This window comes from Melospiza georgiana, chromosome 4 (genome assembly GCF_028018845.1).
Source record: "Melospiza georgiana isolate bMelGeo1 chromosome 4, bMelGeo1.pri, whole genome shotgun sequence".
NCBI classification, from domain to species: Eukaryota; Metazoa; Chordata; class Aves; order Passeriformes; family Passerellidae; genus Melospiza; species Melospiza georgiana.
In genome coordinates this window covers 31,435,556-31,459,874 of record NC_080433.1, presented here as the reverse complement: position 1 = coordinate 31,459,874, position 24,319 = coordinate 31,435,556, and the positions used below count along the sequence as shown (strand labels likewise).

General features: G+C 50.4%; 1 protein-coding gene across 2 annotated transcripts; it reads right to left on the bottom strand.

Moving 5' to 3' along the window:
- Positions 1-4,362: 4,362 nt before the first annotated feature.
- Positions 4,363-23,225, bottom strand: SYNGR1 (synaptogyrin 1). 2 transcript variants are annotated; one of them, XM_058021977.1, is made up of 4 exons: positions 23,074-23,222; positions 12,293-12,530; positions 11,284-11,429; positions 4,363-8,740 (listed from the first exon to the last, which is right to left on the bottom strand). In XM_058021977.1, the coding sequence occupies exons 1-4, from the start codon at positions 23,170-23,172 to the stop codon at positions 8,522-8,524; spliced, it is 702 nt and encodes a 233-aa protein (XP_057877960.1). In that variant the 5' UTR covers positions 23,173-23,222; the 3' UTR covers positions 4,363-8,521. The 2 variants fall into 2 exon arrangements, with proteins under 2 accessions (XP_057877960.1, XP_057877961.1); XM_058021978.1 differs by lacking the exon at positions 4,363-8,740 and adding an exon at positions 8,747-9,963 and having other exon boundaries at positions 23,074-23,225.
- Between the last annotated feature and the right edge of the window lie 1,094 nt (positions 23,226-24,319).

The following is a 24,319-nucleotide window of genomic DNA, read 5'->3' as shown; positions in this document are numbered from 1 at the left end:
GTCCCTCTCTCTTTTGCAGGCCATAACAAGGATGTAGTTGGACCATGTCCTCAGGGAAGCAGTCAGAAGGTGTCTAGGACAAATGACAAGTGGTTCTCAATCCTCACCGCTGTTTGGAGCAGTTCTTGCTAGTCTCGAGTCAGGGACAACAGTAAAATCACTTGTGTGCCTGCTTGAGCAATGCAGACAAAATCAGAGAGCACTGATTTTGCTCTTATTTGAGATCCTTTATTGGCAGACATAGGCTGTTTCCATTGAATCAGCTCAGCTGGGGAGGTGGGAAGACACAAAATTCAATCTCACTGCTTCCTCAATATTATAAATCAGCAGAAGAGCCCTCCGGGAGCATGAATGGTGTATTTTAATGTGTGTGATGGCCAGCAGTCAGGCTGTGGCAGCAAGGCTTCAGGAAGAGCCCTGTGTGTTTCCCTGTGTGTATTGTGGCTGCAGGGGCTCCAACATGAGAGATGTGCAGTTTCAGTCATGGGCAGCAGCACAGTTGTGGTGAGGGTGGGAGTGTTAAATAGTCTTGACTTCCAGCAGTGGCTTGATACACTCATAATGACATCTTTGTGGCAGATGTATTCGATTCAGATGCACTTCAGAAATAATTGCCAGTTAATTAACCTCATTCTATGGAATGATGGCTTTTGCTGCAGGGTTTTTCTGCCAGAGGATTCCAGCTTCCTTTCCTGTAAATCCTCTGTCTATTGTTTTGTTACATTTCTTTCTTCAAAATATACAAAGATTACAGATCCTTCTCCTTCATGCAAGGCTCACAAATATACAGATATTCAACCAGGATTAGGTACACGGGCACGGGCAGAATTACTTTTTTTTTAAGCTTCTTTTATGCAAAAATAGAAGAAAATGCAGGATTTAGAACCTGGGTCTACAAACAAGTTTCCTTAGGTTTAGGCTTCTGTGAGCTTGGTCTCAGTGATGTCATTCAGAGCATTCCTGTGGGTAAAGCTGTGAATAGGTACAAATAATTATAGGAATGGGTCTGAAGTCTGTATTAGAAGTAGAATGGACAGATTTAGTACTGACAAAGATTTGTTTTCTTGCCAGTATCAAAAGAAGAATTCCCAGTCCTGTAGAAAAACGCATAGCACAGCATTGTCCATGTCATTAAAAAGCTGCAGGCAAGTGCCTTTGCTTTAAAACAGGATGACACTTTTTCAGCATTGCAGCAGCAGCTTATGGTTATTTAATGCCACTGAAGGTTGCAGTCATGCACCTTGATGAGCACAGTCAGACTCCATCCTTGCTCAGAGCGACACTGAGATCAGCAAGGCTTTGGGTGTGCCTAGAGACTGTCAGCATGTATTGCATTGCAGGGCTGGGAATTTAGGAGTCATTTCTGTCTTCTTCTATCCATAAGTGAGTCCTTTTGAAACTAACAAGAGCAGAGTCTGTGTGTGAGTGTGATAAGGCAGAATGTGAAGTCAATGAGAGAGCAAAACAACTCTCCTAAAGATACAAGATAGAAAATCTGCCACTTTGCTTGTTTGTACAATGGCTTGTCACCTCTTGCAGTTCAAAATGTGCCCTGTTCCTAATTTAAATATCTGGCTTCAGCTCGTAGTCACTAATCTTTGTCATTTGGGTTTATCTTTTTTCTGCCAGTTCGTGCTGGAATGCAGACCTGGTGCAAAGCATTTTTTTCTTGGTGAAAATACTTGTGCCAGATTCTGCCTGGATACTCCTGTGGTTCTGTCACTGAGCTTCTGCCCTAACCTTGAGTCAGTCAATTAACTACTTGACCTGGAAAAAATGTGGATAGTAGGATTTAGCAAACGAGGCCATTTGCAGCATTAAATGCATGTTTGTCCAGCATTTCACAGTCCTCCAAAGGAAAGTGCTACAGAAGCTTGTGAGCTGCTCCATTAATGTCTGCTCATTGAAAGCTTTATGCAGCACTTGGAAGATGAAATAGTGCACCGAGTTTCTGTTGGTTGTATTGATCAAACTTAATTTAACCTCTGTTTATGCTTCTTACCCTCTCAGAAATTGCTGTGCCGTATTCCCATGCAGCCAAGATCTCCTCAGGAATGCAGGATATTGGTCACTGAACCTCACCATCCGTGCAAAAGTAAATGAATTATATGATTCAGTGGTTACCAGATATACAGCTCCCCCTCTCGTGTTGAATTCCCACATTTCTCATTCCTCCCTCCCTCTCTCTCTCTTTTTGTGATTACTCTCCCATTTTCTCTGTCCCCAGTGCTAGAGATTATACACGCAGTATTCCTGGTTCCAAGCTGTACTGCTGCCTTCCTGGTTTTGTGGAAGCTTTCTCTGCAGGAAAGGAAGAAACATGGTCACTACTCTGCTGGATGAAAGATGAACAGCACGACTGAGGAACGTGCCACGGGGAGTAGGGAGCTGGGGCAGCCCCTGCACATGCTCTTGTAGGTGCTCAGGAACTGGGAAGCGTTTCCCAGATTGCTGGCAGAAGCCATCACATCATGTCGTTTCCCTCTACTGATGATGTGTGAGATATGTTTAGGGAGACTTTTTTTCTGTTTTGATGCTAACAGAGGCTGGGGCTGGAAAGGAAAGCCATGATTTTTGGCAAAGCTTGCAGGAGGTGACATGGGAAGAAGGAAGGGTCTCTCTGCCAGAGCCAGCTTGCCACACTCGCTCTCCTCCCACGGCAGACAGAAGGGGATGGGGGGGGGGCGTTGTGAGGCCTCACACAGCTCCACCCCAAGGTCACCTCATCTGCCTTTACCAGCTTCATCCTGAGGCTTCCCACAGGTACAGGTGCCCTGATACTCATCGTTTCTCTGCAGGCCACTGTTTCCAGCCATGCTGGAAGGGCAGAGAAATAAGATGGGGCAATAAAAAGAACAAATGTTAAGGAAGGAAAGCTGGAAACAACAGATTCCTTCCCCAGCACCCTTTGTGAGAGTTGGAGAGCCAGTGTGGAGAGCTTCTGCCAGAGAAAGGGGGAATGATGAGAGCGTGCTGATCCCCCCAAGAGAGAGTCAAACCACTCTGCAAAACAGTTTGTACTGTTTTAGGGCAGATGGATTTATGAGGGAGGGAAATGGGTTGTTTCATATAATTTTATTGATCTCCTTGATACACCAACCAGAGTTTCATCTCCTTGAGTCCTGGGATTATGTGAACTTAAAAAAAAAAAAGAAAACAACTTTATAACAGAATTGTTTCTAGATGTCATGGCTGCAGGGAGAAGCTTCAAAACATGACTCATAAGCATGTGAAATACCAGAGAGCAAAACTAAAGAGATTTCAAATGATTAGAAAACACAAACAAACTAGTAATGTTGGAGTCCTACTCATCTGAAATGCTTGCTTTTGGCAACATCTTGTCTCACCAGTTCTTAACACCACCTGCTGCCAACACAGATATTTGCCTTTCTGTGGGCTTGGTATCTCCACAAAACATCCACCCCAAAAGCTGTGACTGTAGGAAGGGTCTTTGTCCAAACAAAGATTAATCATGAAACAGATGGGTTGGTCCACCAACACTTTTGCACATAATCTGATGTGCAGCTGCAGTGTGTGCTCAGTAGTGGCCCCAAGAGGGGAGACAGTTTGGGGGACTGGCTGGAGCCTGCTCACCATCATGTGCCTCTGTTTACTGTCCTCAAACCCTACAAAGGTTGGGAAATGTGATACTCAGGTACTTAGGTGACAGACTCATTAAAAGGGGATGAGAGGGAAGCTTTAGCTAAGCATCAGCACAGGATGGGATTTTGAATTTCATTTTTATTGCAAAGCCTGTTGGAACAAGATCTTTTTTAGTGACGGGCTGCCAACCACTGACACCCACTGTGGACAGTGGTCCTGAGAGCTCATTTCCCAGGATTTGATTATGTTTTGAACACCTGCAGTACACCAGACACCTGAGCAATGGTCACACATAGATGACTAAAGATAAAGACACATCAAAGGACTAAACACTTCTGCTTCCCTGGGTGTGGAAATAGAAGAAACAGAAGGTATTTCTTTCCATATGGATTTGTATCCTATATTCCTGTAAGTCCCCAATCCACACCTCCTATTGCCACATCCTTTTCACAGTGAGAGTCCACTTCTAACATGGCATGTCAGGTTCCTCAAGTTTTCCTACTGATTAGGTGAGAGACACTTGATGGTGTGTGTGATTTGAAACTTAGGCCAAGTAAAACATACAACCATTAGCTTCCACTGAAACACCTTAATAAGGGCAGCTCTTTAGGTTTCTTTCCTCCATCCAAGCCACTGAATGTCACTAAGCTTGCCAGCTTGGCCATGCAGGAGCACAGGAGCCAATGCTCTTGCAGCCAACCAAGCTAAAAAAGCCATCCCTCCCCAAAGAAGAAAATCCAGACCGTTTTTTTTTCCATATAGTATGGTTATTTTGAACGTCATAACTTTATTGAGACACCAGTAGTTACCACCTTCACTTTGTTAACCACAAATATATAGGACATTGTAAACACAGGTGCCGAGGTGGCGGGGTTTGCTGTAGTTGAATTTTGGAAGGGACGGGGGCAGGGGCAGGAGGAGGAGGAGGAGGAGGAGGAGGAGGAGGGGGGGGGAGGGGGCTGAAGGGACACTCGGGCTTAGACAAGACCACTCAGAGGATCCTGTATGCGGCAGGCCATCCATGAGTCATCGGGTATACGTATATATGTATAGCTTTATATTATACATCTCTTTAAATATATATATATAATATATATACTATACACAGGCAGTAATGTGGCAGGGGAAGGGGCAGGGCAGCCCAGGTGGTGTTACAAATGCCACACAGGCAGCAGGGAGTTGTGTGGATGGATGGTTTGAACTTGCTGCATGAGGTGGCCTCACTGGGTTCCTTACCTTGTACCTGCTCTGGGGATGGGAGCTGAGACTCCTGTGGGAATCACCCTGCAATGCTGCCTTCCTGGGTCCTCCCAAGTGCTTGCAAGGGTAGAGGGACAAAGACACCTCCTCCCCTGTGGGAACTGCCAGGAATAACACAGAGAGGAAGGGCGTATGATGAGGTTATGAACAGGGTGGCGGGGACATGGGTGATCCAGGGATGGGGACACATCAGGAGGCTGAATGCACAGACAGAACTGGGGCAACATTTCATCATCTTCATCATCTCTTTGCCCTTCACAGCCTCTGCTTCCACAAAACAGTCCCTTACTTGGGGGCTTCATAAAATAAGAAGACATTTAGGGGCCATTGCTCCCAACAAGGGATGTGTAATCCCTGTAATCGGGACAAATGGCAGAGAGGGAAGAAAGCTGCCTTATCATTTTGCTTATACAGCCTTTCCTCTGATCTCCTAATCTCTAGAGCAGGGCTGATCTCACCCACACTTAGAATGTAAAAGGGACATGTTCCAGTCAGCTGCTCAGGTCTCGCCTATGATCACCAGAAATAGGCAGCACCTTATCAGAAGCACCTAAGATAAGATAACCAGCCCTTTGGGTAGGTCTGTATGTCTCATCAGCTACAGAACCAGCCAAATGCCACTGGAAATTGCATTCTGCATTTTAAAGGGCTACGTGCAAACAAGCAGAGTCCCACTCCCAGGTCTGCTATCACCAACCCTCCACTGCAAAGGCTGAAAGCACATGAACCCAAGCAGACTATGTCTTCTCCCATAAGCAAAAGCAAGAACTTGTCTTGAGTATCTACTGCTGTAGTGTCACATCAATGCTTTTCTTATGACACAAAGCAAGGAGAACAACAGAGAGATGGGAAGTCACCCAAGATGAAGTCACTTGGCTCATGTCCCACTGAAGTGCTGGTTCTGAGGGGGAGGCTCATTCCTGCCTCAAGCCCACCTGAGCCATCAGCTGGTTACATGAGGGAAGCAAGCCCAAGAGGGTAAAGAAAAGCTTGCTCATTAGTCAGCCCCAAATGGTGTTTAGCCACCTACATAACTCTGATGGGAGAAGGGGCATGCAAGATGCTCCTGCACCACACCCCAAAACAGAGCCCCAGGTAGATGCCCCACATACTGCCTGTACCTCTCCTTACGTGCCTAGTCACTCACAGAGGAGGGGCCTCCCAAAAGGTACAACATATTTTTGTGCTGAGGGATGGTTCCTTATAGCCTCCACCTCCTCTCAGTTCCCTCCCCACATCCCAAAGGAAAGCATGAAGGATGACACAGATGAATCTAGGTGAGTACAACTAACTTCTCTCCTCCTCCACCTCATCATTCAATTCTTCCCTGGTGGGAGACAAACAGGAGGGTGCTCCCCCCACATCCAGTCACAACAAACCTCTCTCAATAAAGTAAACCCATCCCAAGCCTAAATATTAGGCTGAACCCACAGAAAATGAAGCTCGAGGGGCTTCCTTCCAAAAGGCACCCCTCTTATTTACAGTATTGCATTCACTCCTAGGCACAGAGCAAGGGATGTGTGCCTGTGCCCAGTCATTCCTGCTGTGTCCTTAGGGCCACCTCATCCCCTCTCCTGTCCTCACCAGTGGGTAACAACCAGTGAGATGGGCCAAGCCTGGGGAGAACAAGCCATGGGGACAGCCACGAGCAGCACAAATGTGCTGAAAGGAATAGGGAGAAACAGTGCCTGTATATACAGTGGAGAACACTGCTCCACTTCCCACTGCTGCTCTAGAGTTTCTACCCCTTCCTTATCATTGTGGGGCACTGGGAGGAGGGAAGGACTGGGAACCTTGGTGTCCTCCAGATAAGATATTCACACAACCACAGCCCAGGCCTGTGTCCCATTCTCCCCACTCCTAAGGGGGCTATGAGGAATAGGCTGGATGTGCAGTGCAGGCACTGACAGATTTTGGATCTGCTCCTGATCTCTGCTACTGGGACCAGTGTTGCATCAAGCAGGGTGGCTGCCTGGGGGATGGAGCTTCTCACTTCTGCAAGATAAAGTCTGCTTCTTGTGCTCTGAGAGATGTCTGTGCCCAGGAGAATTGTCTAGGTAGCTATTGCTGAATTATTTCCATTTAGAGGAAACCTGGAATCTGTCTTCATGCACAGACCTAACTTCTAACTTGGAACAAAGAGTGGGCTTCCACAGTTGTGTCTTTACTTGGAGCACAGTCATGAAGAGTGTGGAATGACACCCGTAAGAGCTCTATCTAACAGTCACTGCTGCCACCTAGGCGAGGCTTTAGAGTCGGCCAGGATCTGAGATGCTGCAGAAGAGCACTAAGGTATGGTCTGTGGCAAGTACAGAAAGACCAGTTTTCAGACAGCTCAATCTGGCCCCAACCATTTTTCTGCACACCAAGATCTCTTTCCTATCTGAGTGGGAGGCAAAGCACAGCCATACAGGGCAGGACCCTTCCCACTTGGCTGCCCTCCTGTGCAAGAGCCAGACATGCTGGCTATCCCAGCAGCAGTATTTCTTCCTAAGTGGGGTCCTCCTCCATTCCTGTGCGCTACAAAGATGGTGTCAGCAAGAGGCTTTGCAGTATTCTAAAGGAACAGAGGAAGGTTCAGCAGGACGTGAGGAGCAAAACTGTCTTTCTTTTTCTCCTGGTCTGGGTGAAATGACAAAGCTCCCCTCTCCCCCTCAAACCAGCCCAGCTGGGATTGAAAGCTCTCTTCTAGAAAGCCCAGCTCCTCCATCCTTCCTCCCACAGGCACTGTGTCTGTGCCCAGAGGCTGGCCATGGCTCCCCTCCTGCCTCATCAAACACTGGTCTGGGAAGAGCAGTGACTAGCAGGACGTATAGCCGAGGGGAATCACCTCCACCTCAATCCAAGGGGGCTGAAGAAGGACTGAATCTCAGGGCACCACCCCTCTGCTCTGCTCAGTCTCTTGCTAGACCCTACAGACGTGCCTGTGATTTCTGATTGTACCTGCAAATCTTCCTTTTTCCCTTCCCATTTTTTCTTCTTGTAGTCTCCTACTCTCCAATACCACTTCTCCCAAACCCTCTAAAAATAAAGGACCCCTCCCTCACTAGCATGTGGCAGGGAAAAGCTCCCTTGTCTTTACATGGAGAATGCTGTTCCTTCTGTCCTCCAGGCCCCTCCTCACACTCTTGAATGCTGACGCCAACACCATTCTCCTCCCTGAGCCACCAGGTGCTCCAAACCGATGTGGATGCTCCCACATCTACTCCAGCCTTTAGCAATACCATCTCTTCTAGGAAGGTGCCAGGTCCCTCTCATTTCTTCTGTTCTGCCTCCAACACCCTTTCCCCTGCCCTGCCAGTGCCATAGCTCCTCTCCTGTTCACAAGACAGACTCTGCCCTCTGTAACAAGGCAGAGGGAGAGGAGGAAAGGAGGGACTTTCCTATCAAAACACAGATTTTGGAAGAATTTGGTTCTGGCAGGTAGCTTGGTGGGAGAGGAGAAGGAATAGGTGATGGGGAAACCTTTTTTTCCTTTTTTTTTTTTTTTTGCCTTTTTTAAAAACAATAAATAAAAACAGATGACCCAGAAGGCTGGAGCATAGCTGAGAGCCACCTCTTGTACCACTACGCACGTGTCTTGTTTGTGCCTCGGCTTTCTGCCGGCAGTGGGAACGGGGGCAGAAGGGAAAGGGGAAGGGAAAGGGGCGTCGGTGGCTCAGTAGTTCTGCGTTTGGTACCCCTGTGTCTCGGTGTCGAAAGCATCTGCTGGAGGGGGCTGCTGGTACGTCCCCACCGCATCTGGAGCATCCTCCTCGTTGGTGTAGGGAGCATAAGGCATGCCGGAGTCCTGGCTTGGGTCCATGTAGTCCTGGGAGAAGAGGGCCGAATCGGCACCCAGCTGGAAACGCTGATACGCCAGGAACGCCTGGCCCACCTTTAAGGGAGGAGGTGCAGGGAAGACATGGGAAGCAGAGAGGGAAGAGGAAAAAGAGGAGGAACGTACCGAAAAAGAGAAACAAACAAAAGTGGGTTAGTAGTGGTTATGGATTAGTGTGCGAGGCCCGCCTGGCAGGTCGCCGGTGAAACGCCCCACGAGCGTGGAAGTCCATGCTCTCCCACAGAAAGCACGAGCCCACAAGGAGAGAGAGCAGGGATGGCTGCGAGACCAGCTGCCTGTGTGCAGCCTGCCAAGGCTCCCTGCTTTCTCTGGGATGTTCAGGGCACCTCCTGTCTGCCAGTGGGGTTTCACCAACGTTGCACAGGTGGCAGAGGCTCAGTTGGCACTGGTTATCCCAGTCAGCCCCTCCTGGCTGTGGGAAGGCAATCTGCCTTGGCAACACCAGAGGGCTTGGCTGCTGGGCTGCGTCCACGAGGCCATTTGACTTGTAAAGGCCAGTGAGGAGAGCAGGGTTTGACACAATGTACTGAGGTAGAGGTCACCCCCTGAAACACCTTCACCAGTCAACATCTGCAAGGTGTAGCACAGACCTTGGGAAGGAGCAGCAGGAAGTAAGGCAGCTGCTTCCCAGACCAGGGGACAGTTAGCAAGCAAACTGCTGTCTCCTGCCTCAAGCACCTTTTGGAGGACTGCAGGGGCCTGGGCATGGGGTTCAGCAGGCATGGCTCATTGTCCCAGAGCATCCCTGAGAGAGGTGAGGAGTCTAGCAAGTGATGGGGGAAAGGTTTTTGGGGAATGAGGTCTGGGAAGAAATGGAAGAGATAAAATAGTAGGGGCAGAGGGCATCTCCTGGCTGAAGTATTAGGTCTGAGCAGTCATCAAAAAAAGGCACAGTGGTGTTAGACAGCATTAGTTAGGGTATGGGTGAGGGAGAGAAGGGAGCAGAAGAGGAGAAGAAATTGCCAGTTCCAACTCCCCAGAGGGAGATCCACCATTTAATGGACAACCCCACTCCAATTCAATGGCCCATATCTTCCCATCCCATGCCCTGCAGTGAGCACACACTCATAGTCAGGGCATTGGAACCAGCTCTGCTCAGTGACCTCCTCCAGCTGCATCCCTCCACCCCATCCCCCAAATTCTCCCATCAGCAAAGGGTACTAAGGCAGCAAGGATGGGGAGTTAGGGAACAGGGTATTGTATTCCTCCTGAAAATTAATGTCTCCAAGTCTCCGGAAAGCCAGAAATGCGAGGCAGCCCTGTGAGGACAGAGAGGGTTGTGGGAAGGAGAATCAGTAAGGTAGAGCAAACCAGAGTGTTTGACTGAAATAAAAAGCCCCCTGAGGAATCAGGGGAAGAGGATGCAATTTTGGCCACTTGCAAGCCTGTGCATGGGAGAGGATCACTGCAGGTGATGGCACCTCCAAAAGTGTCCTGAGGGACCCCTTGCAAAAACCCTGCTGCTTGTCTCACTTTCTGCTGGAGCTTGCAAGGAGCTTTTGGCAGCTCTCGAGTGCAGGACACAGCTCATGAAGGGAACACACACTGCTGTCCCTCAATCCTGCCCAGTGTCACCGTGGCGAGGGTGCTGACAGCACAACCCTTAGCAGCCCTCCTTCCTCTTTGACAGCTCCTTGGTTTTATGGCACCTTTCCTACCTGGCCCCTGCCCAACATCAGAGCCTGTAGGAAGAGGAGAAGATAAAGCCACAAGGGCTTATGCATGGAGACAAGGGTAAAATGTTTTCCTGCTTGGCACTATCCTGTCACTTCAGAAAAAACTCACTTGTGCTTGGTGCACTCAGAGGCAGGAGGAAGTCATCAGAGATATTTATATTTCACCCAACAGTTTTTCCAGGAAACTGGCAATAAAGAACTGCTGAGGAAAGGACACTTAAGACAGACAGCACTATCACCTTCCTAAAAGGTGACCCAGTGAGGTGGCACTCCAGTGGTGGGTGCAGAATCCAGAAGAACTATGATGACATCTTGCATGATGGGAGCAAAGGTGGGAGGGAGATGGATGCAACCCCTGGCCTGCAGGTCCCTTCTCTGTTTAGTGTCTGTAAGGTGAAAATGCTGAAGCCCTCTGACACACAGAGAAAACAGAAACAGGTTGTCCAGAGAGGTGGTGGATGCCCTGCAAACATTCAAAGTCAGACTGAACTGGGCTCTGAGCCACCTGAGCTCGTTGAACATGTCCCTGCTCTTTGCAGGGGGGGTTGGACTAGATGGCCTTTTAAAAGTCCCTTCCAACCCAAATTACTGTATGATTCTATGACAATGGTGGTTGGGGAGCTGGCTTGTCCAAGGTCATATTAAAGGTCTGTTGAGAACGCTCCTTAAAGGGATATGAAACTCTCTTGCTCACTGTGCTTATTAGTGCTCTAAAACATTTTTCCATGCAAGTTTTTGAGTCCCAAATTTATTTCTCAACCACCTCCTCTCCTGCACTTCCTTCTCAGAAGCCATGTGAACTAAGATCCCAGGGGCCCCACTCTTAGCCAGTCTCCTTTCATTCCTCATAAGATAAAACAGCACAGACGACATTTGATCCCATGTCATGGCTACTCTACTCACCCAGGTAAAGATGGAGAAGAACGAGAACGTGATGGCGGCTCGGGCTGCATCCCCTCCCTCATTCAGTGGGTTGTCCTCTGGTTTCGAAGCTTGCCACTGGTTGGTCAGAAAGCAGAAGCCAACGAACCAGAGGAATGCCCAAAAGGCTGGGATGGACCACCACCGGCGTGCCAAAGGGAAGGACAAAGACAACAAGAAGATATGCGTGAGCATAACATACACATATTACATTTCTCTGGAAATTTCAACCCTCTGAGACCCACCACTGTGTTGCAGACTGGGCAAAACTGACTGCTCAGCCAGACTGAGCCCAAGAGAGCTGGCAGGCTCCCTGACAGCAAACTGTCAAGGTGACCAAGAGGTGTCTGCAGAGAGCACCTCAGGAGAGTGCATTTGCTTGTGTTTGGATTGATCATAGGACTTGCATTTGGCCTTGGGAGGGAGCCTGAAGGGCTTCCAGTACTAGAGCAATCACCTGGGCTCTATGAAACAGCCACTGCTTCACGATCCTGTCCTGCAAGGACAAGCAAAGAGCAATTTCTTCCACGGGAACTGCAAAAGAGTGGGAAGCAGCTGGTCTGCAGTTACACAGAGACCAGCTTGTGCTCAGGACAGAACAGCTCAGGGACTCACATCAAGGAAAGGTGCTGAAAGATCACTAACATGCTGTGCCCCCAGGAAAGGGTGAAGGCAGGAAGGTAGGAGGTACTCACCCTCTGCCAAGCACAGGCAGACACCTGGCAGTGAGGGAAATGGGCAGTCCAAAGCAAAAGAAAAACAGGGCACAATCCCTCCCCTTCTCTTGTCAGCTGTACATAGGACTGCCAGGCAAGGGGCTAACTGGGAAAGAACTTGCAAGCCCAAAGTCCTTAGCAAATCCAGGTGCTTCACCTGCTCCTGCTCTCACTCCATTCCTGGTCCCTCTGCCATACTCCACGGAGAGCCTGACACTGAGCAGTTTGCTGACAGCTGGAACAAGCCAGCAGGGCCAAAGGGCCGGGAAGCTCACCCGAGACGCCGATGTCCGAGAGCACTGCCTTCTTGCGGTCCTTGACGCTGCTGATCTGCGGGAAGTAGGCATCCAGGGCCAGGTAAAGAAGGCAGCTGAGGAAGGCGAGGACACCCACGGTAATGCCATAGTTGCAGGCATTGGGATTGCGGTTGAAGATGCAGTGCTCTTCCACCTCATCCACGCGGTTCACGTACCCTTCATTGACAATGGAGCCGAACACCACGATGGAGAACACCTAGGGGGGAGGGAGGCCGGAGACACATCAGGGCAAGCCCCATCTCTCTGCACCAGCAGAAAGGAGCAGAGCTCTGCAGGGGACAGACACCCTTCACCAGCACCTTTCTGCTCTGCTGAGCTCCTGCCCGGCTGCCTTGCCTGGGTTGTAGCCACAGGGAATTTACTGGGAACATGGTCTCATTTTATTTCTGAGGATTAACTTATAACAGGACATTTTTAGATTGAACCTTTTTATCCATCTGACCTAAAGCGATGCAAAGCAGTTGCAGTCTGGAATAAGGGTGGCTTCCCACAGACACACAGGGAGGTGACATGGAATGTAAATTGGGATATGGTTTTGGTGTGGGTGCCTGCATACAATGGCTTCTAGTAGTGGAAATCCTCTTAGTGTGCACTTACTCTCCCACTCACTCCTTTCTCTTCAAGAGATTAATTGTTTCTACCATGCATCTGTTCACTGAATTTATCTATCAAGCTACTACACTCTTTACCCCATCCACCCTCGCACAATCCACAGCCTTGCCTGCTCTGCAGCTCCATTCTGCTCGGCTTCCATTCTCCCCATTTCCCCACACTACACACCTCTCTCCACCAGTTTTCCATCAGCCCACTCCATGACACCACCTATCCTGTCCACTCACCCATATGCCAACACCCTCCAACCTTCCCCATAGATTTCAGGGGTCAAACATCCCTACTCCAGGTCCACTTGTAAGGGCCACTTTGAGTCCTCCCTACCTGTCACCACCACTGCCACTGCATGTTATTTTAAATCAGGCAGAATTAAGGATGAGTCCAGGTAGAAATGCCCTAATCCGCAGTTGCTGGTCTAATCTTTGCTCATGGGCTTAGCCTTCGTCGCCTGCCGCAAGGCTGTCCCTCTTTGACACAGCAGGTTCACCAAAGCACAGAGCTATTTACAGCAGCCCCAGTCCTGCACCTTGCATCTCAAATAAACAGCTTCCCCACAGAAGAAAGAGGGGAATATTAAGGCAGCATGTACAGATTTTTCCTTTGGGACATCTGGAGACCCTCACTACGAACAGTTGACTGGATGCTGCCTGCAAGAAGAGCCACAGAGAAATGGGAATGGGGCCTCAAGCATGGGATGAAATTACATATGAAGTGCACTAGGGCATCACCAGGGTACTCCGCCAGCCTGGGAGATGTCTGCACAACAAGACTTGGCACCTTTGAAACCACCCTCCCATCCCCAGGGAGAAGCAGCACACAAGAAGATGTGGCCAAGTCTCCTGCAGGAAGTGGAGCTAGGTCTGAGTGTTTGCCTCGTCAGGACTCCAGTTCCACTTAACCCAACCAAGCACCAGAAGACAACCCAGAAAAGCAGCTTTGTGAGTGCAGGGAAAATGTTTGATTAATGCCAACCCAATATACACCACCTATTATCAGTGAGGTTGGATACCCAAGATCCAAAGCACAGACCTCTGCTGCTTGGCCTGGGGCATCAAGATCCAGAGGAAAAGACTTACCCAGAGTCCCCCAATAGCCCTTGGGCAGACACTCAACATCAACCACATTTCACCTGCAAAACTCCTACAAATATCCGCTGACACCAATATTATTTTTTCACCTCGTCTCATAATTGGGTCACACTTGGGTTGTTGAAATTGAGTATATCACACTAGAGCAAACTAAAAAAAGCTGGAAGCTGGTGTTCCTAAGCGTAGGAGCTATATGGGTTCTCTGAAAATCATAAGAGCTTTTTAAGTTTAGAAGTAAAATAACCAATTTGTCCTCCTCCTCCTTCTTCTTGCAAATCAAGATTGATCATATTTCACTGAAATTGCCTGTGAAAATTAAATAAGAACCTCTTCTGTTAGAAGCAAAGATTTAGTCCTCAAAATTTCAGCCTGGATGGTTTGGAAAGCAGCAGAATTGCAGAAAATTACAGCCAGGCTCTTTCAGTGGGATGTCTCACACACCTTCACAACAGGCTGGGCTGGCAGGTCTGCTTAGGGTCATTGAATATAACACCCTGCTCCTCTGACCCAAGGGAGAGCTGACAGACTCCTGAAGTGACATCCCTATGTGAGGCTGTGAGCAGCACTGATGCTGACACCTGAAGTACCAACCTCCATATATTGAGCTTACAAAGTGGGTGCCCTGATCTCTGCAGCATTTGACAGAAAGCCTATCTTCTCTTTGGAAGGTGAGGAACATCCTCTAAAGTAGCATAGTCTGGTGTTCAATTTTGGTTTAGGACTCAAAACTAGTAAAATGTTGATTCCCTGAGTCAGACAAACCCTTGCAATGAGATTTATTGCGAGTCTCCGCTTACTCATTTGGGATGAATGAACTTTTGCAATGGTCTCTCCCCAGAGACACATCCTGATACACATCTCCTCTCTGCTTTGGGTTTGCTGCTGGGCTGGACAGAATAATTTCTTTTTGCATTTGCTCTTTCATATCTTTTTATGCTGGCACATCATAAAGGCACAGCTCAGAGTCACAAGACTAGAGCTGTGCCTCTCCCTAATTTTCAAGCAGAGGTGGCATTTCTAACTTCCTTTCTCCACCTGCGGTCAGCCAAGATGCCAGACTTCTCTCCTATGAAGAGAAACCTGTTTCACAGCCTGGAGGTGCCCCAGGTATGATTTACTGGCAAGCATCTGGTTTCAGATGATCTTAGGAGTTTCCTAGGGAGATTCCACTAAGCATGTTCTCACTTGTGAGCACAATAAGACACTGTGGATGCTTATCCTCTCTGTCCTGAAACAGCCATCCCAAAGTACTCTTTGTCCTTAAGAAAGCTTTCTATGGACCAAAGCACACTAGCTTACAAGATGTCTCCTTCTCTCTGTGTTTTTCCTCACCATTGGCATCAGCTCTGATCCATGCTCCCCTCCCTGGCACTGCAGAGAGGGCAAAGAGAGGGCGTGCTCCCTTTGTCAGCCTGTCACTACCCTGGTGACAAAACACTGTGAGGACCCACTGTGCACAGAAGCCTTGAGCTGGGCTGGGTTACACTCACTGGGCAGGAATGGGCAGGCTCAAACCAGAGATTCCAGGCAGAGCTGGACAGCAAAAGAACCAACTGCTGCTGCTGCTGCTGACAGGCAACATCACCTCTTTCATTGCCATGATGTCCATACCTGGAAACTGTTGTGACAAACAATTTTCTAAAAAAATCATAGTTACAAGCATAGATCTTGCAGCCTTTAGGAGAAGCAGTTGCACACTTCATCCATGGCAGCTATTCCTTGTTGGTAAGGGAGCAGCTGGGTGGAAGCTCACTGATGTGGCAAGTCATCTTAGAAAGAGCAAATATATTTTATTTCCTTGATTTCACAATCCATGCCCTTCAAGATGATCCAAGCAGCAGATGCAGAATGAATGACTGCTTAGATGGTAAACAAAGCACCAAGTTTCAAGGATGAAGTGTTTACATTTCTGTTCCTGGCACATCTGCAGCACTTGTAAGGAAACACCAGTGACCACCAGCACTGGCACAAGCCTCTTACTGCTCTGTGTTACTGCTGCTTGTGTCTTCTCCCCCCATTTGACACTTGCTGCACAAAGCCTTGCCTACAGCCATTGATAAGTGGCCCAAAAACCACATCCAACTGCAAAGAGGAGGTAAAGAGAAGATGGCAGAAGTCTTCTCCTGACTGAGCAGTGAGATGCAGACAAGTGGCTTGTCTGCAGGCCAACAGGAGGTCTCCCCAAGCTCCCAAATGCAGCCCATCCTTCCACTCTGCAGAGGGAGATCACTGGCCACTTTCCTATGCTTGGTAATGAAAACCAGCCAACCATCCCCAGCCTTGTGCACTTAAGCTGCTTCATTTCTTCTGCAAGGCTACTTAAGTCAGTCAACAGACTTGAACTAACTAGATTTTTAGGTTGAGAGGGTTTCTTTCAGCCTCCAAGAACAACATCAATTGGGCAGGTGTGTGGCCTGTCTGGAGGTACTCATTTAATAAGCAATAATATATTTGGCTATGCTCAAAAAAGGGACAGAAAAGAGCACGTGGAAAAGATGTGACCAACTCAGCCCTGCTGCTGGGACTGGGCTTTGCTCCACTTCACTGCTCCTTACACACCACATCCACATAGGTTGTTGCCATCATTTTCCTCGATTCCTGTTTCCATCCAAGAGTTTTGAGGACACCGAGTGCAGCCAGAGCCAGGTGCATTGCAAAGCTGACACAGGCAGAGCAATGTGCCAAGAGACGCAGCAAAATGAACTTAATGCTTAGCACTGCAGGGAGCAGAGAGAGAAGCTGAGAGTTTTCCTCTCCTTGTTTCTCAAGGGGCTCATGCTGGCCTTTACAAGCATGTAAGGGTTCATTACAGTGAGAAAAGTGCAAACCAGGCAAAATTCTGCCTCTTGTCATAAAACACCTTTTTTTTTTCCCCTTGGTAAACTAGGTGATCTGGTTTCGCCAAAGGCAAAGGTGAGAGATGAGAAGAGAGGCTCTCCAGTCCCTCCCCACTGCAGGCTCAACCCTGCAGAAAGCCAGGCAAAACCTCCTGAGCATCATGTGAGGCGCTTTCCACCATGCTGCCCATCCCCAGCCACGCATCAGACGCTCCTGAGCATCATGTGATGGATGCAAAGCACGGCCAGCCTCTGGCAGTGCACTAGGATTTTCCTGTACCTCATCCCAGCACTTTGTCATGCTGCCTTCCTGCCCTCATCCCCAAGATCCCCATGATGGCTGTGGCTGGGATGAGGCTGAAGAGGGTTTCTGCCGAGCTGGCTGCTCGGGCTCGCTGCAATGCCCTCCAGTCACAGCCTCTGTCGCACTGCGTGCTGCCTCTCCCTCTCACATACCCCCTTTTTTATTCTGTTACAGAGAGGAAATAGTTTAATGACATAATATTCCTCATGGGACTTTAAATCAAGTCTCCCTCCGGCAGAACGAAGCCATAACCTCTTCTGAGTTTGATCTGGTAATGACCAGGAATGAATCTGTTTAAAAAGAAAGCAAGAGCAGGAGAGGGTGCAAATGATAAACTGGCAGAGAAGATCTGGCTTTCATTGTCATTCAGCCACCTGCAAATGGAGTCTCTGGAAAGCTTTGGAGTGCCCTGCACAGACATGGAATATAATAATTATTATTATTGTCATTAAATCTACTTGTATTTAGTTCACTTTGAAGAAAACACATGCAGCTTTTGAGATGCATGGGACTGGCAGCTTGGAAACAGGCGGCCTCTATTTATTCCCCCCAGCCAGCACCACGCAGGCAGCAAACAACTCCTGCCCACAGTCTCGACAGTCTGAGCCTTGTGCAGCTGCTGGAGGAGGCCAGTCTCCCTGGACCCCATTTCCCTGAACATGGGACAGGGGAAAAGCATGGCTGTGCCAGTACTTCCCTCCCAGCTCACCCTCTCTGGCCATCAGCCATGTGGCACCAGCTCCCAGCCAGGGCTGAGCTGGAGCAGGTGACTGAAGGGAGAAAGGCTCCGCATCCCTAATTCCTGCCATGGGATCTGGGACACACTTTCCTGGCCAGCCAGCTTTTTTTTTACACATGGTTTGGCAGCTGACTGCCTGGCCATTAACCCTTCTGCCTCCCACCAGACCTGTGCTCAGGTCTCATACAGTTCCCATGGTTAAACAGCATCTCCTGTCCCACCACTGCTGGTGACAGCCTCCACAATCACACGTCCATGCTGGTATCCAGGTTCTTCTGTACTTTCTAGATGGTTCCTACATTGCTGTGCCACTGGTCAGTGAAGTGGCTGCCTAGAAGTTGCATCTTTTTCCCAGATGAAAAGCTCAGTTTTCTTTCTAGCACCACATCTCCCCCCCCATGGCTTGGCTATGCCAGCATAGGCAGAGAACTGCACGCCGTGCCACCTGCAGTGCCTGCTCCTCTTGCAGCCACACAGGCCCTCTCTGCTGCCTTGTTTCACACAAATATTTGCATTAGCCATGTCCCATCACCACGCAGCTCCTGTGCTTCTCCCCTGTATGCCTCTCATGTTTTCAAACAGCAGACTACATATGGTTATTTTTTGCTCGTGTTTCTGACTGCCTTTGGTCCCTATTGGTACTTCTCAGATTTTTATCTGGAAATATCATTAATGAGAGATTTGTTTCTGCTCCAAGATCCTTCCTGGAAATGCTGTGCTGGAAACAACACAACCTGCTGTATCCAACCTGAATCACTGAGCAACTGTGCATATCTGTTGTTCATCTTGTGACACAGCCTTTCACCCAATCTTAATGACAGCAAAACCCCAAAAAGCCTTTTGAAGTTGACCTAGGCAAGGGCATCCCATGAAGAACTGTCCCTAGGGCTTGACCGAGAGCACATGCTTTGAACCTCCATGTTCCTTTCATCTGCACCAATTTACCTCACAAGCACACAGCCAGGGAGCATGGGGGCTGCAGCAACATGGAGTGGAGGAGCAGAGGCAGAAAGCATGAGCCAGGGGTCAGGAACAGGCAAGATCTCAGCTAAATTAGCTGGGGACAGAAGGAAGGTAGGAGCCCAGCTGCAGCTGGTTTTAGACTAACAAGGCCTCCAGGCTCTAAGGCTCAGCTTAACTGCCATTACAAGCCTGTACTATGTCCTTGGGAAGAGCCTAGTGGTGTTGTAAGCCAAGCACGAGTGTGGCAAGCCAGGGACCTGCTGGCAAGGCAGGAGATGGGGCTCTCTGCCATGCTGTGACTAGCTCCCATCCTCCAGCTTTCAGGTGCCAGCCTCTCATGGGGAAGCCAGGAATGTGGTTCCTGTCCTTCACCTGCCTTGTCTGCTCAGCTGGAGCTGCTTGGGATGTGCTGTGCCTGGAGACACAGGGGACAGCCCTTCCAGTACCAGTTCAAATTTTCCTGATAGGATGCTCCTATCAGCCAGAGGACATGGTGGCACCAGCAGCAAGTGATGGAAAAGGAGACTGAGTGCCTCTCCTCACTGAACTTCCCTTCAGAGAGGCAGTGTCCTTGGTGTCAGAGGGGGACTTGGCACCTCAACCTATGTGACAAGTTTTAACGGGCTGCTTTGTCTGTGCAGCTCTGGTTAGAAATACTCTTACTCAAGCCCACGTCAAAACAAGCTGGGCCTGCTTCCAAAAACTGAGTTACTTTTGCCTTGTTAGGCTTTTACATCAAGCAGCACTTCAGTTTCTCCAGCAAGCAGGTTTCCAAGCAGACAGGAGCACCTGGAACAACCTGTTTCAATTAGCATTTTACTTATTTATGGCGCCAGCGCTATATCCAACGCCTGTGGGCTGCAGAGGAGCCAGCCAGCTCCCCTGCACCGGCTGTGGAGAGCACTGCTGCACTGCCCTGTGGGTCAGGACACAGTGGGAATATGTAGGGATGTGCTCACACTTGCCTGCTTTATTTCAAGAAGAATCCTGGAGCTGCGCAGCCCCAGCTGGGTGTGGGTCACCCAACGCCACTAGCTCCAGCTGTAGCACCAATGGCTGCAGCTTCTGGGTCACCTAAACACCCAAACCTGACACAGGCACCCCACAGAGCCACCACTATCACCTGCACACACACCAGGCAACCTTTCTGGAGGGAGACACTCACTCTGCTGTGCCTGCTGACCTCCAAAGCACCCATGAAACCTGAGCTGCCTCACAACACTGTCGTGGTGGACAGATGTTCCAGAATTGCTAAACTCTTTCCACAGTTTAGCATTCTGCTTGTCAAATTTATCCTATCTCCTTTTCAGCAAGGAGCAACAGAAATAATCTTTGGTCATCCCATCTGTTCCTGATCCTGCAGTTCTCCCTGGAGATTTGCTGCTGCCTCAATTGGGCTGCAAACTCCGTGGGCAGGAGCCAGTTTTGGTGCCTCTTAGTAAAAAGTCATGTGCACCTCTGTGCCATCATGAAGTCTGCTAAAAGGCAGCCTGACCCAAGCACAAGGTCACTGCCTAAGGAAGCAATCATGAGAATTTCTGCTCAGTGAAAGCTCATCACGTGAAACAGGCCAAAAGGAGCCTCCAGCTTGCCCTGGAGGGACAATGCACCATTCATGCCATGAGCAGGATAAAGGCAAATGAGATCTCGGGAGATGGCAGGCAAAATACTTTCAGTGTGTGCAAAAGCATGTGAAAGGAAGGATTCGCAGGGAGACCATGAGGAGGGAGAGCCCTTGGCCACCAGAAGAGTTTGGTTCATAGAGCCTGGCACTGCAAAGTCTAAATACGGATGCAATCAGTTTATAAATATCCAGGGGAAAACACCAGGGACGGAAAAGCACCATTTAAACTGAAGGGCAAAAGATCACAAAAGTAAACAGATACCAAACAGATTTACAATGGAAAACCTCTGACCACTGGAACCATGGAACCCCCTCTCAGAGGAAGTGAGAAGGGAAGAAAACCACAAACTAGTCTTTTTTCAGAAAAGCTCATGCAATTTATGGAAGGGGCCATAAAGGGTCTGATGCTTGCGACAGCCTGAGAGAGGGTTTCGCTGCCCACAGGGACCTCTCTTGGTCTCAAGTTTAAAGAAAAGACCAAAACTACAACTAGATATTTGGGGTGAGCTTTTGGTTTCCCTGCTTTGTTAAAGGAGAGATGCTCAGGACAACACACAAGACCAAGCCAGTGGAAAAGCAGGTGAAGGAAGGCATAGCCTTGCACCATGATGGCCATGCCATCCTCCCTTGCTGAACTGGTGACCTGGAGCATCTCCAGCTTCTGCAAAAGAACTTCAATTTCCAGGGCCAAGTGAAGTGTCTGGGGTAAATCCCATCCTGTCCTCTGTCAAGGTCAGATGGGCAGGGAGAAATAGTGTGGGGTCCCAAGGAGATGCTACTCTGTAGAAAGTGCCTCTTGCCAGGGGAGACCTTGCAGGGCACAGAAATGAGCTCAGCAATCAAGCCAACAGTGTCTGACGTACTCTGAAGCAGATTAGGTGCCTAATTAAAAAACAAATGTATTTCTTGTTCTCTCTCCCTCACCTGGTGCCTCTGGGAAGCCAAAATCCTGCAGTGCTTGGATGAAAAAAACCCACCAGACTGAGAGGCAGATAGAGAAAACATAAAATTCTGCCACAGAGATTAGCAACCGGAGAGCCTTTGTAGGTCACATCGTGTCCATCATCCCTGGGCACACAGGCTGGCTCCACGCCAGCCTCCCAGGGGCGGGGGGCACGCGTGCCCCCTCGCCTGGCACCCAGCAGCAGCTCCCCCTGCCCGTGTGGTGTGCTGTACTGTAAACAAGCTCAGGCAGATGGACAGACAGACAGAATGCCCGCATTAATCAAGTCCTCAGCTGTCCTGGCACTCTCCAGCCACCCCCCTAGTCGTCCGGAGGAGATATCACACACCCACCCGGTTGGGAAGGCAAGGGCTGCCTCTCCACCACCATCAGCAAGCCAGGCCACCCTCCCTTTTCCTCTTTGATTGCACCTGGCACTGCTTTTATTTTATTTTATTTTCCAAAGCCAGCCTGCCGCTTTGCCTCGCAGCTCCCGTGCGCATGTGTCTCCCCGGCGCTCTGCCTGCCCTCCCTTCTCCTCTCCCGGCTCAGACCTCAATCTCTCCCCCGCCAGCTCGCTGCTGCAGCTCTGCTCCCTTAATCCCAATGACCTTCTTGAACAAACGCGCCAGCCCCATGGGCAGCCATGGAACGGCGTCACGGGAAGAGGGAGAAACCTTCCCGTGACACCCCCGCTAGGCTCCTGTTCCCCCTGCCCCCTTCCCCGCCAATCACCAAGAGGAAAACGCTACAGGGAAGCAGGTTGGGGGGCTGAGAGGATAGGGGTAAAAGGCAGAGCAACCTCCAGCCCCCACAGCCCCTTCAACTCCCCAGCACGGCCTGAGCCCAGCACCCTCTGACCCACAGAGAGGCAATTCCAGGACTGCAGCATCCCCCATCCCGGGCTCCCCCTGTCACCCCACATCCTGCCGTCTCCCTGCATCCACCATAAACACACAGGCATGCCAGAGTGAGAGAAGACAGCCCACCCTGGAAAGCACCAGAGACCGAGACAGGGTCATGGTCCAACCTGACTCACCCTGTCCCTCCCCACGGGAGAAACCCCAAACCAGCCTGCTCCCACCTCATATGGGCCTGTACTCACACATATATATATGTGCATACAGCTGTACATCTATGTGCATGCATACGTGTGGATATGCCTGGACATTTATACATACAGAGATAAATATATAAACCCAGAGACAGACCCTACAAACATATCTATAACAGAGGCATAGCCATAAACGCTATGGAAGCATATATGTACATACCTCTGTGCACAGACCTAGGCTGTGTGGAGACATATTGATGGACACATGCATATTATATATATATATGTGGATACATGCGCATACACATGCATATATAAAGCATATTATAATAAATATGTAATACATAACCGCATATGATGATAACATATAATAACATATAACGCTATACAACATACAGCGCAATGATTTTAAGTGTGTGAGTGTGTGTGCAGGTGTGCAGGAAGGTCAGGGTCGGTGGCGGCCGCCCGCCCATGAGGGAGCCCCGCGCCCCCCGCAGCCCGGCGGGCCGCCCCCCGCCCCGGTGCCGGTGCCGGTGCCGGTGTCGGTGCTGCCCGCGGGGGCGGCGGGGCCTTACCCAGGAGACGAACCGCAGGATGGTCTGCGGCTGCCGGATGAAGGCCTGCGGGTCGAAGGCGCCGCCGGCTTTCCCCGCTCCGAAGGCGCCCCCGTCCATGGCGGCGCGGGGGTGGGCGGGAGGCAGGCGGGGGGCTCGGCGGGCGGTGCCGGGCTGCGCCGAGCCGAGCCGGGCTGCGCCGAGCCGCGCCGAGCCGAGCCGTGCCTGGCAGCCCGGCGGCGACGAGCCGCGCGCGCCCGCCCACGGGGACGCGCCGCGCCGGGAGCGCGCAGCCTCCCCTTCCCCCGCCCCGCCGCTGCCGCGGCCGCCCGCGGCACATTGCGGGGACAAACGCGGGACCCTGGGGCTGCAGGGTGCGGGGTGCCCGGGGTGCGAGCACTGCGGGGCGGAGAACACCTCCGGTACCGGGGCAGGACACCCAGACCCCGGGGCAGGGATGGGGGCGATGCCACCCTTGGGTTCTGCTGTGGGGCCCCGCAGGGCCAGCCCCCCGCCCGACCACAGCCTCTGCTCGGCCCCAGGGAGCTGTGCCCAGCCCTGGACTCCCAGGTAGGGGACAAGGAACCACCGGAGGGGGTCCCGCAGAGGCCGCAAGGACGATTTGGGGTCTGGAGCGTCTCTTAGGAGGAGGAGAGACTGCGGGAGCTGGGCCTGTTTGGTCTGGAGAACAGGAGACTGAGAGGGATCTCATTAATGCATATAAATATCTCAGAGGTGGGTGGATGTGCCAGACACTTCTCAGTGGTGCCCAGCAGAGCAATAAGCTAAAATACGACAAATTTCACTTCAACATGAGGAAGAACTTCTTTTACGTTCGAGGTGGCAGAGGCACTGGAACAGGCTGCCCAGGGAGGTCATGGAGCCTCCCTCTGCAGAGACACCTCATGCCTTCCCATGTTGCCTGCCCTAAGTGTCCCTGCCGAAGGATGAGGTGATCTCCAGAGGTCCCTGGAGAAAAGCGACCTCTTTAGGCACTTTTAAAAGGGACTTTTTAGCAGTTAGTCCTGTCATTCTGGGATGCTGCCCCACAGAGGGGTAATGCTGGGCCCTTGGGCACAACCCATTATCCCTCACCAGGTGCCTGCCCTGGACAAAGATGCCGATGAGCCTCAGGATCACTCTGCAGCAAAGCCTGGGGCTCTCATTTCCAGCATCCACCACCCCACCCACACTGTGTCCTAGGAGGGGGTGGGAAAAGGCCCTCTGTGAACATGGGGCCTCCAGATTTTGGGGAGACTCCTGACTC